This window comes from Lampetra planeri, chromosome 26 (assembly GCF_965212315.1).
Source record: "Lampetra planeri chromosome 26, kcLamPlan1.2.h2, whole genome shotgun sequence".
Classification (NCBI taxonomy): Eukaryota; Metazoa; Chordata; class Hyperoartia; order Petromyzontiformes; family Petromyzontidae; genus Lampetra; species Lampetra planeri.
In genome coordinates this window covers 9,559,492-9,575,215 of record NC_136132.1, presented here as the reverse complement: position 1 = coordinate 9,575,215, position 15,724 = coordinate 9,559,492, and the positions used below count along the sequence as shown (strand labels likewise).

The 15,724-nt window shown below is 46.2% G+C and overlaps 1 protein-coding gene and 2 long non-coding RNA genes across 4 annotated transcripts; 1 reads left to right on the top strand and 2 right to left on the bottom strand.

Annotated features, from left to right (window-relative positions):
* Positions 1-705: 705 nt before the first annotated feature.
* Positions 706-6,742, top strand: TELO2 (telomere maintenance 2). 2 transcript variants are annotated; one of them, XM_078606733.1, is made up of 3 exons: positions 706-749; positions 2,253-4,398; positions 5,500-6,742. In XM_078606733.1, exons 2-3 carry the CDS (start codon positions 2,269-2,271, stop codon positions 5,875-5,877), a joined length of 2,508 nt encoding a protein of 835 aa, XP_078462859.1. In that variant the 5' UTR covers positions 706-749; positions 2,253-2,268; the 3' UTR covers positions 5,878-6,742. The 2 variants fall into 2 exon arrangements, with proteins under 2 accessions (XP_078462859.1, XP_078462858.1); XM_078606732.1 differs by having other exon boundaries at positions 712-795.
* Positions 6,743-7,009: 267 nt separating this feature from the next.
* LOC144727703 (uncharacterized) lies at positions 7,010-8,561 on the bottom strand. Its single transcript, XR_013587432.1, has 2 exons — positions 8,477-8,561; positions 7,010-7,923 (listed from the first exon to the last, which is right to left on the bottom strand). It is a non-coding gene; the product is annotated as an uncharacterized LOC144727703 (long non-coding RNA).
* A 3,098-nt stretch (positions 8,562-11,659) lies between these two features.
* On the bottom strand, positions 11,660-14,902 carry LOC144727704 (uncharacterized). Its single transcript, XR_013587433.1, has 4 exons — positions 14,810-14,902; positions 13,987-14,082; positions 12,908-13,079; positions 11,660-12,739 (listed from the first exon to the last, which is right to left on the bottom strand). It is a non-coding gene; the product is annotated as an uncharacterized LOC144727704 (long non-coding RNA).
* Positions 14,903-15,724: the final 822 nt, after the last annotated feature.

Below are 15,724 nucleotides of genomic sequence, written 5' to 3'. Positions count from 1 at the left end.
AATATCATATTGGTAGCTATTGAATAACAGACAAGCCATTCAATACCCAAAGAGTACCACTAAGTAAGCTAATTTGGATTCAATAGAAATGATAAATGTTGCTGGTACATTGCATTGTCGGACCTATTATCGTAAATTCAATAAGAAAATCTATCGCACCTGCGATTAGCACGGTTGGCTTACGTATGGTGTGAAAGAAGTTCAGCAATCATACATTCTTACAATTCACTTAGTGATGCATGCCTGGGCTTAATCTAATTACAATTAGATTAGCTTTGAATAAATATCGCCTATTATATACCATACTTAACTTCCTTTTAAGGCAGTTATTTACGAGGTTAATTCGAATTTACGACTTTGTTGAGTTATTTTCTGACGAGTCACTTGCATGTCAAAACCGGGCCCAGAGTTTGATTGTCGTGGTGGTGGGGGTGGTGGTGGGGGGGTGTTGGGGGTGGTGGTGTTGGTGGGGGTGGTGGGGGGGGTGTTGGTGGGGGTGGTGGTGGGGGTGATGGTGGGGGTGGTGGGGGGGGTGGGGGGTGGTGGTGGTGGGGGTGTTGGTGGGGGTGGTGGTGGGGGTGATGGTGGGGGTGGTGGGGGGGGTGGTGGGGGGGGAGGTGGTGGGGGGGTGGTGGGGGGGAGGTGGTGGGGGGGTGGAGGTGGTGGGGGGTGGTGGGCGTCCTTGCAGCGTGACGTAGCAGTGGGCGTGCCCTCACGGTGACCCGGAAGTGAAGAGGAGCCTCAACGTGGTATGAGCGCCACAAACGCTTCATCATAAACCTCGATCTTCTCGCTGTAAGCATTACTTGCTCGCCTCATTCTGCACGTTTATTTCTATTTTCTTTCTCCCTTAATTTGCGGGGTTTTGATTATTTGTTGGTGTGGTGGTCGAGCGCTTGCTCTACGTTGTTGTGGGTCTACTGGAACCTGCCACGTGAATGTGGAATGGACGCCGCCCCGACTCGGTGTTGCCAACGGAGATGAGAGGGCCCCCAGAGGGACGCTGTTACTCTTCTCAATAGCCCACTCATTTTTATACCTGGCCAGATTTGTCCTATATTTAGGTGTGCACCCTCTTGTGTGTTAATCTACTGCTGAATGGGGATTATTTGACCACGCTGATACTACCGATAATTTCTTATTCCAAGCACCATCGAGACTCGAACCTGCATAGCTTCACAGATCCGACGAGATCGGACTCGTCATATAACGCCAGTACAGAATATAGCTCTGTTTGACGTTACTGCTGCTCGTCATAAGGTGAAATTTCCACCACTGTCTCAGGGCTGCCTGTGGAGATGAGCAGTGCCCCGTGACTGCCCAAGATGGTGTTTGTTTTTTAGGCTTTAAAATTACACGTGGGATTGTACTGCAATCAACTGCATACAGGGCGACACGTTCGATATGTATACTATACAGTCGCCACGGTGGCGAGATGTTGACTCCCTCGCCTGGTATACAGGAGGTCGTGGGTTCGATCCCGGCCCTGACGCCTGTGTGTTTGGAGTTTGTATGTAAGCTTCTCCGGGTTTCCCCTCCACATTTAGAATCATGCGTTTAGAATTTTTTGTGGCTATAAATTTCCACACTTTAAGCCACTGCGCTGAGCTATCGTTTGTGACCAGGTCGCTTCTGAAAAATACAACTCGGTGAGCTTTACCTGGTAAAATAAAAATAGGTAAATAGAACGCGTTTATGAACAAATTACAATGCTTTGTATACAGCTACATGTAGTAAATTCGTAGAAAGCAATACATACAGTGGATACAGGGCCTTAAATTGTTACATGTAGTTTCAATGCGCTCTCGTCTGATAGTCAATTTATTTGTGTTTACACGTGGCGCCTTTCCTGTCCCACCGATCAACACGGATTGTTGGATTTCTGCTGCGTAACAGAATGTGGAATTTCCTCCAATATTTCGAGTTTGGCGGCATTACACAGAACAATAATATACAGTGGACGCAATTCAACATTTTTAACTCACTTCACATGTCGGTGGAACTCAAAGCACATGCACAATGGTTTAACTTGCGAACCAAATGGCCACAAGTCTATGAACTCAACAGCCATTTATTTGTCCGAAAAAAATATACGGATACTTGCAATTTGACAAAATAAACATTCAGCATCCATCTCTTTTCTTGACCAAAGCACATCATTCCCACACTGTATAGCTGTTTTCAAAAAGAGCAAGTCTCGTGTCTTGAATTAATGCGATTGATCCAAATCCACTTGTGTTGACGGTGAGCAGGATCTGAGGAGTGAACATGGAGGCTGGAGACGCGCTGGACGTGCGTCAGGCTCTCGCCACGCTCGCGGCAGCCGGGGATGGTGGAGAGGCACGAAGCTCCCTCGAGCTCCTCACATCCTTCCTCCACACCTCGAGCTTGCGACGGGGCCAGTTTGAAGAGCTCTACTATGCCCGCTTCGTGGAGGTTCTGCTGGGCCAGCTGAGCGCCGACTGGCTGTCCACTCTGCGCTTTGAGCAACAGCGCAGCCTGGTGGATGCAGCGCTGCTCTGTGGCCCGCCCGACCAGGCTCTGCTGGCTCTACTGGCCGCTCTGGCCGGGTTAGAGGCATCAAGTCGCCTTGACAAATGCGTGTCCCTGCTGGAGACCTTCCTACGCCAGGGTCGCCTGGCCGAGTTGATGTTTCGCAGCTGCGTGGAGCAGCCTGGGAGCCTGTGCGAGAGCAGTGTCACGCAGGAGATATTGCTCGGGAAGATGGTTGCCTTGCCTGATTTGGCAGCCAACAAACTCAAGCTAAGCAACAGAGAAATGTTCAGGCCTGTGCGATACTTCGAGCTGCTTGCAACGGAAACGTTTGCCGCCCTTGAGAGGGTTTGTGCGGCGCTTAGAGATGGACGTGACTGCTCGCTGAAGTTCATCTCTGCTGTGCTGGGAAAGGCATGCACACAGGGTCACGCGGAGACCGTGTGGGGCTCGCTGATGCCTCGCCTAACCTCCCTCGTTGAAATGGACTTTCTGTGGCGGAGGATTGGCTACCGATTGCTGGAGAATGTGCCGGACCGCTGGAGTGAGAGCGTGATGTTGGGCCTTGTCCGCTTGGCACCGAGGCACACAGTCCTGTCCTGGCTTTTGGGGGACCTTGTGCTTAAAAATCCAAAGTTGCGTTACTTACTCACACAGAAGATGCTCTTGCTCAGATACGACAAGACGCACGTTTTAAGAAATATTTTGGGGTATCTCGCGGATGAAGCCAGCAGAAGAGGTTTGTTGATTGAAGCATTAAAAACACTCCTTGACACCTGGAGCAATGCCAGCTCTGTGAAGCATACCTCCTATGAACAGCATGCCTACATCACTCAAGCCATCCTAATTTGCTTAGGACTGCTGAATGAACAGGACAAAAAAAAGCACAAGCATACATTATTGAGTTTGATGATGGGTGGTGTCAAGTGTCACCTTGAGAGTAACATCGTATCGGTCAGACGACTAGGCATGATAACAGCTGAGAGTATTACATCTGTCCTGGAGCCAGCGGGTCACCAGCTGAAATTTGAGTATGAAGAGGATGAGGAAACTGTGCATCTCAAATCACTTTTAAATCCAGAACCAGAGCAGAATGAAGCGAAGATGCATTCCCAGGCTGCCATTGTGGAAAATATTTCTCAGGATCAATACGGTAAAGATCAACACAACCCAGAAATGAAGGGAAGCAAGGAGGACAAATCTAGGACTGAAAAAAAGCCAGCAGTTGAAGATGAGGACCTTGACAGTGATGATGACCTGGTGCCTTATGACATGTCTGATGACGACGATGATGATGACATGCCAAAACTTAAAAAGCCACATTACATCCGAGATTGCATGGAGGGTCTGCTTGCATCAGAAAAACCGGATAAGTTGGAAGCCGCGCTGATGGCTGCCGAGTCGTTAATCAGGGGTGACGCCACTTCCACAAAGGAAGTCAGCGTAGAACTTGTAAAAATCCTCCTACACTTGGAGGAACTCTGCAGCATCAAGAACTTCCAAAGTTTGCGTCAAAGGGCTATGGTGGCAGCGACTGCCACGGACCCAGCCAGGGTGGCCAGTTACCTCACTGCCGAGTTCTACGGGCCGAACTACAACCTCCGGCAGCGCATGGACATGTTGGACACCCTTGCTTTGACGGCACAGGAGCTCTCGCAGGTGACGCTGGCTGCTGTTAAAACTGCGCGTCCAGCGCATGTTTCCGAGATTACAGAGGGCGGGCCAACTCTACCCGACCCCTCCCTGCCGACCCACTGGACTGAGATCGTGCGACGTCGAATTGACAGCAAGACCAAGCGGTTCGCCAGTCCACGGGCTCCAGAGCCCACAGCTGTCCCGAATAACTTTGCTGCAGTTGCTGGCAATTTTTTCTTTCCACTGATTAGCAACTATGATAACAAGCTGGTAAGGACATATGAAGGTTATTTACACCCCTTTCAACGAAGTATGAATGTAAAAAATATGCCTAATGACCTTTTGTAAAACCGAACCATTATTTATTTTAGCTAAGTACATTTTTATTGTAATTACTCTGGCACCTTTAAGACGTTGATTTGCCAAAGCGCCGTTACATCGAACAGAAATTAATAATTTATTTTTGAAAGTATCTTTTTTTTTTAAGCACGAAACAATTTTTTAGTTCTTAGAATAATTCTCAACCACCATCCTCACCATGACTGACATCGTGTAAGTCATATGGTTGTAAGTTAATTGTTGTAAGTGAGCGTATAGAGATGTCTGTTGTAATTTGAATATAGTGATGGAGTCGATTGAGTGCATTATTGTCTTAAAGGTTATTCTATAGGTGTACTGCAAATGAAAATCACCTGTCTCCCATAGTTTTATAGTTGGGTTTTGGTGGGCAGAGGAGTGTTTGGGTTGAAGGGCAAAGAGATATGTTGGATTGTTTGGTCTGTAGGAGGTTTGTGATGCATGATAGAGCTTGGGATGTGTAATTCTTTGTCAGCAAGATGATTTTGAACAATTCATATTTAATTTTGACAGGTTTGATTTAAAACAGAATAATCCATCGTTGCATTGTATATGTATGTTCCCACATATATGCTCCCTACCGTCACCAACTCACATTGAACAGCGTGGTGAAGTATGGTAAAATAATCCCCTCGGCTGCATGACGTGAGGTGTTCACCCAAAAAGGGATTGACAAAATAATGTACGACAAAAAAAATACGCACGAACAAGTTTAATACACAGGAATGCACACATGTTTACAGTCTCCAGGGGTATATTACAGAATGAGAAATGTTACAAACACAACACCATTGTATTCTGAGAAATCTGTTGTTTCAAGGGCCATTTGACAACCCCCACCGCTTGAAAGAAAAGACGACCTCTGTTTTCTTCCTGTCAATTGTGGAATTGGCAGTTGAGTCTTCCATTCCTAATTTATTTCCCCAGGGACACACGGAATTGCTTGCTGGCACATCACTGTTGAATGACCGAATAGTACACACTTAACCTATTGCTTTCTGAATCCCAAACCAGGATACGTTTGACTTGCTCGGCGAGGATCACATGGTGTTGGCGCGCTTGCTGCACACGCTGGGCGCGATAATGCACGCTGCCTCATGCGCCCCGCTAGCTCCACGCATGGCTAAGACGCTGCTGGACTTCCTTTGGGCCCTGCGTTACCACAGCGACCCTATTGTGCGCCGCGGCCTGCTCTTCTGCCTGGCAATGGCCACAGCAGCTGTGCCGAGCGTCTGCGTTGAGGCCGAACTGCTCGGGGAGGCCACAGAGACCCGGGCCTGGCTCGAAGACATGATGGAGAGTGAGCCCGACCGTGAGTGCCAGCAGCTTGCACTCCAGTGCTTGCTGATTGTCGACGGGGCCCTCAAGAAGGAGCTGGCTGTCACGCAGTAAGCGGGGGGCGGCTGCTTGCCTAAGCACGGACATTTGTATTGGCAGCGACCTCAATTGGCTACGTTGATGTTTTTCGGCTAAGGGATATATAAGTGCAACTTTAATGCGGGTGCACTCTCAGCAAGACTGATGAGTGCCCTAAAAGGTATGTGCATGCACAATTAGGTTTTTCTTCCCCCAACCAGTGGCACACTGGTGTCAACACTTAACGTTGCTAATGCATGTAAACAGGAAGCAGACAGGGCGAGGCGGTGGATGGAAAAGTGTCATTCATCTGGGTTTCCATTACTTGTCCGTGGATGATGAAATTCACTCTTTGGTTTAACACACTTGCTCTTTGTCAAGTAAACCTCCACTATGTGAATTATCAAAATGTGTTGTGACATTGTAGATATAATGTAGAATTTGTACACAATTGTATATACTGTCCAGCATTGCTATGCTATGAACAATTATATTCTGACTTGTATCAAATATAATGGTATATGGCCTAATGATGATCGAAGTCATGTGTGTAATATACATCGATAAAAACTAGCAAAGCTAAGTAAATGCTTTTATAATAGATTTGAAACTGAAATGCAGCCCAAGTTTGTTGGCTGCAGCGTATCGCTGTTGGTGGAGTTTTATACACCCTGTTATTTGGCTTAGGTTAGTGACATCCTGCAATAGCAGTGTAATGGCAATGATCACCTGTGTTAAAAAGGCCATTAATAAGGTTTATTTGCTTTCGTACCTTTTTGGGAGGTAAACAGAATGTTATTTGACCACGTGAACATTTTGTGCAAGCTGTATTTGATTCCATAAACGCCTTGAGTCTGAAAAAAGGAATAAAGGGCCTGTATTGAAAGTGTGAATAACCATAGCAAAAGTATGGGTGTTTTTTCTTGGCCCTGCCAGGGATGTGATGTGGCAGGCACCACGCCCAGTTGCCACACTCGGAACAAAATGTAGCGATTCGAGGCCTCATTGAGTATTATTTTTAGGTCAGGTCGATCAGTGAGTGGCCCTCATTGGATATGGTGGATGGAATTGAACTAGAGTTGCAACAAACCAATGTAGTGTTGCAGAATGTTTTTAAAATATTTCCACCATTCACATTTAACAAAATAAATGTCCCAACAAAATGCAATGACAGTATTTCACCTATATTTATTTTTCACGTGACTTTCACAAAGCTAAATTTGACACGTAGAGAGAAACTGGAGTAAATAAAAAGCTGTGCATGCTCTTCCAGTAGTACACCTAAGGTGCTTAAAGTCTCAGGTTTATACTTTTCCTTTGTTGCCACTAGAATCCTGGAATTGTTAGTAAGAGGAAGTAAACACTATGACCCTTGATGGAAAGTGCACATCTCTAAGAACATCTGGGATAATTCCCCTAGACAGCCTTGGCCAATACTGTACTCGTGTCTAGAATAAATAATAATGCACAAGGCATATCTATACACATTACTAATACTTAGTAGTGGATCATTACTATTTAAAGTGGTGACAGCACTACACCAGTGAGACATTAACAGGAAAACCCTACTTGATACAAACTACATTTATTACAAATGGCATGTTAATACAATGTGCTATAAAATAGCCTTTAAAATCAAGGACTAGCTCTCATCGACAAAAACATTTTCTGTGGGAACAGTATTATTGACACAGCAATTTGCTGTACTTAGTCTTCGGCCAGAGGTAATGTCTTTGAGTGTACTTTGAGAAAAATACAGAAGCGTTTAACTGACTACTGAAATAAAATAATCAAATAACTAGCGTTTACAGCCTTAAATTATTATATGTAGATAGAGTACCTTTTAAGGCTATATATTGTTTTAAGAACTAGGAAAAGATAAAACCATATTTTATGGGTATACTTCGAATTAACGTCTGTCATTTAGACTGCACGCTTACAAGAAAAAGCTGACATCAGCTCCATTTAATTTTTGTGTAATGTTTAAAAGTGCAATCAATAAGTGGCTATCTTTTTCATCGATGGACAGGTTCCTTTGCTTTGTTTGGTGACGTTCTCCAAATCAGTCTTCAACAAGTTTATCTGAAAGACAATCACGGTGCATCTGTGAAAAATAGCATTATAGCTCATTGAATTCATCCAGTATAAATACATATTATGATTGTGAATAGCTGAACAAGAACTAAGTGTTGGATATGGTTGCACATGCAGTCACGAAAACTTCAAATCTGGAAGAAAATGTTGGTGGATCATGCAGATTTGTACAAATCCCACACTGCTGTAAGATGACCATTTCAGATCCACTGATGAGTCATAACGGATAGTAATGAAATACAATTATGAATAACTTGAGGCTACGAAGCGAGGCTAAAGATTAATAGCAAAACAAAAGTCATGTCCAGCTTTGACTTAACAAATGGGAAACCAATGCTGGAAAACACTAAAGAGTATGTATATCTCAGGAAATTACTGAAAGTGGACCAGGATCAAAATGGTGAAATATGAAAAGCAACATACCAGTGTACCTAAACAAGACATGAAATAAACATTAAGTAAAATTTCCATTGAATACACAGCACGGTAAAGGACTATCGATTCATTCTAAAGAGGTTGCATCCCCAAGGGTCTGTCTTACCTGGTAATGCGTGGTTTGAGGAGGGCTCACTTCTGGACTGTGCCAGTTCTGTTTCTTCTGGCTCCAGTTTGGGCCCCTCCCAGCCCTCCATTGACACAGGCACTCTCTCCTCTGCACTGCCATCCATCATCCCTAAACCAAAAAAACAAGGTCCCATTGCTGCACAGGAATTGGTGCAACATTTAATAAGTGCTGGCAAAAGCAAACATGCATTTTCCCTCGATGGAATATTTCTGGATTGGACTGCCATCCTTTGGCTCGTTAAAACTAACGCCAGCTGAACAGGTTTCACAAAGTGGTTTTCGAATTAAATACTTTATTGCATGTATGTTAAGCTTCTTTCGCACCGTACATAGCCAACCATGCTAATCGGAGGTGCGGGAAACTATATGAAACACTCCAGTTTCATAGCGATTTACTTTATCATGTAACATGAATAAAGGTATAATTCACATTTTGTCAATCTACTGCTGAATGAGGGCCTCCTGTGCCATGTGGATCATGGGGGTTATTTGACCACGTTTCAAGACCCAGGTCAGTTTGAGCTGGTGAAGGCAGGGGGCATAGATATGGCAGTAATCCAACAATGGATTTTTATGTATGCACTGCTGCACTGCCCTCTGCTGCCCATGACACAAACCCACACCTTTTGTACATGATGGCCCCACTTAAAAGTATTACCCGGGCTCAAACCTGCTTAGATTCCGAGATCTGGCGAGATCAAGTGCATTTTCTCATCAGTAGGTTATGTTTGAACATGGTTAGATCAAACATTCTCCAAGGCAATCGGGGTAGACAGGAACACTGCCTTGCACCGCACACTGAAATTCCAGAAGTAACCTCGGCCCAAATAATAACAGGTATGGCATGCCTTGATCGCAGGGCTCATTCTTGATGTCATGTGCTGGGTCGTCCTCCAGGTTTGCCTGGCAGCCCTGCTCCCTGGTGCGGGGGCCCCGGCGCGCCACACTCCTTGGTTGGCTCCCGCCTCGACCCCTGCGACTGCGCACAGGACAGGAAATTATGAAATTACATGTGGAGTGGCTATTTGGCTAATTGGCAAGTGTGAAAACCACCAGCCTATCCAGTCGCCATTCCGGCAGCCTGTAAGGCGGTTATAGTTTGCGTGTTGGTTGTAGCATAAACGACATTATTCTGTGGGCTACTAAATCAACTGATTTGTGTTAACGATACAAGGGATTGCCAAATGCTTTGTTTCCTGCAGTGCTTACGGACGCCGCAATGCCCTGCTGCCAGCGAGCTGTTCCTTGCTGTGGTAGCCGGTGAAGCAGCCGACTTGGCAGAGGTTCACGTTGCAGATCTGGCAGCCGTAGCTGGTTTGCACACTGCGCCCGCGCCGAGTTCTCTTGTTGCGGCTGCTACACAGGACACACACGCGCTTGCGCCCCGCGAACTTGACGCAGGCGTGCTGCTGGGGGCTCACGCTGGGTGCTGGCCACAGCACACGTTCTATACAGCGGCGGTTTTGGCCACCGCTGCCGCCACCACCACCACCACGAGCCCTGCCGACCCTCCGCAAGCCTGGGCCCTTGCGCACGTCCACCCCTCCCACCAGCTGCTTGGCCAAGAGCAAGCGGAACTCCAGCTGGCTCATGGCGTTGCGGGGCTGCGGCATGTTGCTCAGCCTGTAGAGGATGTAGGAGTTCACTACGGCAGTGTTGAGAAGGAAAAAAAACATGTACTTCCACCACTTGCGCCCCTCGCGGCCCAATTCGAACCAGGTTTGCAGCTGGCTGGCGATGTCCACCTTGCCCATGCACATGTTGTAGTTGAGCAACGGATGCGGCTTTTGGCTTCCCTCGACGTCATAATTGTGGAACCTCCTTTGCATACGCTCCGATTCTGGCCGGGAGTTGGAGGCAATGATGGCCATGTTTTCGGTGTTGGCTTTGTGGATGCAGGCTACCAGCTGCCCGCTCTGCCGGAACTTGGTGTCTCCGGGCTGCAGCCGCGAGTCACGTAACTCCTTGGGGAAGCCACGGCTGTTGGGTCGTACCAAGCCGCACCCGTATGTGCCACGCTGGAGAAAGTCAGAGAGCAGTCGCGCGCTGCCAAACAATTTTCCGAAATACACGTGGTGGTGGAACCCGTGCAGGCGCTCCGTCAGACGCATGGCAGCTCTGTATCCCAGGGGGAAGCTTTTGTTGCGTCGGCGCCACAGACCCCCAGCGACGACGATATCGTGGCCTCCGGCGTGCACGAGCAGCGAGTGCACGTAGCCTGTGGACGCGCATGAGCAGATGAAGACCTTGACGCCGCAGCGGATGGGGTTGGCGGGCACACATGGCAGCGCATCATGCCGATCCTTGAATTTGCTGAGCACCTCGTCGAGGCGCATGTCTCGGAATGGAACAAAGTGGCGAGAGAAGGCCCCCAGCAGGTGGTCAAGCAGTGGGCGGATCTTGTGCAGTGGGTCATAGCCGATCCGTCCTCTGCTTGGTGCTTTTTCATCATCGCTAATGTGGAGGTACCTTTGCAGAAAAATGGAAAAAAGATGGAAACAGTAAATAAACCACAAACACACCCATTGGCCAAAACTGGAGTGTAATATTCTAACAGCTCTTTTGCAACAAAGCAGCTACCTCAAAATTTCCCTGAACCTCTTGTGGGATATGGAGCGGCGGATAAACTGGTTTCCCAGGGAGTCATCGTCTGCCCAGTGGTATGGTAGTGCTGGCAGCATATTGATGCCCATGATGAGCACAACCCCCAGGAAGGTGGAGAGCGAGGACCGCGTCACGGGCCTTCCCTCACCCGACACAGAGCCTGGCCCAGGGCCTGTCAGGTGCATGTTGGCCCCACAGCGAGCCGCATGCCGATTGGTCTCGGTCACGATCCGGTCCAGCATTTCGTCTGTTAGGAAGAGCTTGAAGTAGTCGAGAGGTTGAGAACCGGCTGGGAGCGCATGCACGGGGCCTGGGCTGCCCTGGAACTCTTCCAACTGCACCGCATCTGGCTATTGATGGATTGTGTTGCCCCACACAGGAAAAAAAAATTGTCACATTACATTTTACAACAGCAAAGACCGAGTGTATTCAAGTTTACCGAATGCAGCAAAGAGTAATTCATAAAATGTAATATCAGTTTTACCCCTATCTTGATTTTACTGTGAAGTGCGAAAATGATCTCCTCACTCAACAACTTAGAGTAACCCTTCACCTGCAGTGTGCGCGTCCACTCCAATTCATAGAGCTGCTCGGGTGCTGGGTCCTCATCTGACAGAGAGTGCTCTTCTTCCTGTTCGTCCTCTTCCTCATCCTCTTCTACTTCTTCCTCAGAGCCTGAGGAGAGGTCAATCACCTCCAGAACATCGTCATCCACTTCCTCAGAGCCAGAGCTTATATCAATTACATCTGCTGCATTGTCCAGGGTCCATAGGTCTGCACTATCAGGTATTGCTGTAGTTGCCCTAGGTGTTTCAGTGTCAGGCTTTTCCTCCTTTACCGAGCACTGCTGCTCCTCAACCACTTGACATGGTTGATCAGTAACTGCCACACAAGGCTGATCTTCCACCACAACACTTGCCGGTGCCTGCTTCTGCTGCACCTCACAAGGGTGACTATCTGCAATTCCACATTCTTTGTCATTTTTTTCTGCAAAGGGTGGATCATTTGTGCTGCCTGCATGAGCTTCCTTCATTCCACCTGTTGTATCATCCCCCATCCCACAGGGCTGGTCTTCAACCGTTATACACAACTGATCCTTTACTGCTGGAGATGAATGATGTTCATCTGTGTCTTGTGGCTGATCGACTTTGTCAGGTTGAACTGCCTCTTTGTCACACGGCAGAGCCTTCACAATTGTCGATTGTGGATCCTCCACCATTACTTGTGGCCGATCCTCAGATATGTCGCATTGTTCATCATATGCTACTTTAGATGGCTCACCCTCTGAAGATTCACATTCCTCCATCTCGCAAGGCAGATTGTCTCCCATTTCACATGACAGATCCTTCACTATACCAGGTATTTTACCTGGTACAACATGTGGTTGATGTTCTACACTTTGTGCTTGATCATCTGCTGTGACAAAGGACTTAGTGTCTGCTGTAATCCATGATTGATCATCGGCTTCTCTAGATGGGAGGTTTTCCACCATATCACTGGGTTGAGCCTCCATCATTTCACATGATTGATCTTCCCCAGTCGCACATGGCTGATCTTCACCCATTTCACATAGCTGATCATCCACCATTTCTTGACGATGGTCAGCCACCGGTACCATTTCTTCCTCGCTCATTTTCTTTATGGAGAACAGAAGACAAGCCATTGAAAATTATTATTTTTTAACTCACAATATGTATACATGATGCATCTTACACATGTATTTTTTCAATGCACAGCGACATTTTTTAAAGAGCAAATATGGCAAATGTAAAAGGACATTCAACAGTTTATAGTGTAACCTTACCTCATGAATATCGATCCCAGTATTACCAGCCATCCACACTAAAGAGCACCGCATGCACCTAAAATCCCTGACTGCGCTCATGTAAGGTGGTGCAGACGACCACCCTTGGTGGGGACATGAGCAAATCTCCTGGTCATCGACTGCTCGTCCATCATCTCCCCAAGTCCTTATGCTAAGACAAGATGGGTATATACATTACAATGCAAGAATAACACTCCTTCCATACAATTGTATACTTTTCTATGCGTTTAATAGTTGTCCTGTGGAATAATTTATACTCATAATCAAGTTTATTTATTTAACCAGGTGAGAACCCAAGAGACCAGGATAATCTCATTTGCATGTGGCCTGGGTCACCAAAATTACAAAAGCTGAACAAATAAAGTACAGCAAATATAAATCAGCAGAAACAACTGTGTCACATGAGAAATCCTAAATATTGCGCAAACGTAAATGAATATTAACTAATGAATTCCCTGCCGCGTTAGTCGGCTCGGTCATGTCAAAATGACGAGGTTTCAGTTCACAGGATGGTTTACAGCTCGGACGAGACTTAAATGGGCACTAGATCAACATTCGGGCGAGGTGTAGGGCAAAGGCATGACTCTATTTGTACCCATTGCATCAATGTACATAGAGTATATTTATACGGTGGTGAAAGGTGAAGGAGGGGTGGCTTTCATTCGTTTGAACTTGTTGTAAGGCAGTTTAGGAGCGGGATTAATTGTGGCATCACAAATCTGAGAGATGTAAACAACTTTGCAATGCCTTTCGTCCAGCGGTGTATAGATAATGGCCGGTGATGAATTATAGAATAGTATTAGAAAAGTGGCGGTGGTTTTATTTTGTAATGAGATTCACGCACTGGATGCCCGGCAATCTGTAATTTCCACCACTGGCTCAAGGATGTAAACAGGAGCTGAGTGCCCAAACCCCTTGAGTAGAAAACCACTTTACTTGTTGGATTGCTACACGATACATGAATGCTTGACCGACTCGCACTGACCACGCTTGGTGATGAATATTCAAATCACCCTCACGACCGGCACGGCCTGGAGAAACCATCATCCAGTAATTACCATCATGGTGATAAGCCTTTCCGTCCGCATGCTTTGCCACGACCTCTTTCCGCGGGCACTTCAACAGGGGGAGGGGACGCGCGTTCCAAATCTCCCCTGGGAATGGAAAGTTGGACCGTAGTTAAGAAATTGCAATGGTTTATATATCAATGTGAAGCTTCGTGAATTGCTTGCACCGTTGACGACTTCTTAACTGAAATCGTGCATCACTGAGGTGTCATTAGATCAACACGAAACTGCTAAATTTGTATAGTTAAAATATTAAATACAGTATATATTGAGATTTTAATGATTACACGGCAAATCCGGTGTCAACACTACGTTAAGTAGTAGTACGTATGCAGGCAATTCATATAACGCTTATTTTGCGAGAATACACTAGAGAATACAATACATATGCACTGCACGAAGCAACATTTCATATTTGATATAAAGTTTCATATTAAATTAACCAAACTACATTATTGGGCGCATACATTTCTTTTATTAATTTAATTATGGAGGCGAACATTGGCAGTTAAATGACACAAATGCGATTCAGCGGACGCAGCAAACCCCACGCGGCACCAACGTAGCAAATGCCCAACATTTCGTACTTTGCAAACTGACGAGTTTAGAAACAATAAAAGAAACCCATCAATCGAGCCATTATGGACGCTAGCCTCCCATTAACACGGCAGCAGCAGCAGCGACGCAAATTTAAGCCGCCACGGACAGCAGCAAGCGCGCATTCGCCGTGCAATCGTTATCTTTTAACACACATATATCTCGGCCTCCGAATACGACGAAGCAGTGACGAACAAAACAAATCTAGGTGGAATACCGCGCAGAGATTGAAACGTTCGCGGGAAGCGAATTAAATCGCTAAAATTTGGGTGATGCCAATCGGCCCCGCGCGCTGCTCCTTTAAACTCCGACGGGGCCTCTTTGTTGTATGGCGCGCGCTGATTGGTTCGCGCGGAACGTGGCCGCACGAACCAATGTGAGCGCTCATCTTTCGCGTTGCCACGACGACGGGCGCGCGCCCGCGGTCTACTCTTGGACGGCGCTGTTGTTAAATGGGCAAGTCAGTAATAAATACATAATCAATTCAATTTGATCCGTAGGCTTTCGCGACTGATATTATCCATAATAGATTTTGGGGGGGGGGGGGGGTTAGGTAGTGGCGGGTTTAACGATACATTTATATTTACGTGATCTAACTCAACAAAAAAATCCTGTATTATGGATATATACAATGTTGCTAAGGGGTCAAATGACTCGTACATAGTGCATAGTGATATTTCCTGGCTCGTTTGAACATACTAGCGATTAAATTAACTCATACATTACACAGCAAAGTGCTTTGTACAATAAGCCCCTTTGGCAATGGAGTCATCTTGAGGCTGACGAGTTGATTCAATAAACCCACACGTGGACTTTCTCCAGTTTGTCATACAAAGCAATGTAAGTGAACGTTAAATATGTTTTATGTGATCATCAACGGGGTGCAGCACATCATATTCAATACAAAAATATTTAGACAACGCACAATGAAATAAATTAGGTCAAAATCTCAAATGTTTGAGACTAATCTATGGAGTTATATTACACGCTTTTATTTAACTCACTCTGTTGTTGTCGTATCCTCAAATCTTGTAACTCAATTTTAACACACTTCCCAATGTGGTATCGACTGCAAACTTCGTATACTTATGTCTTACTGATGACAATACTATATTATATCATTAAAAAGAAC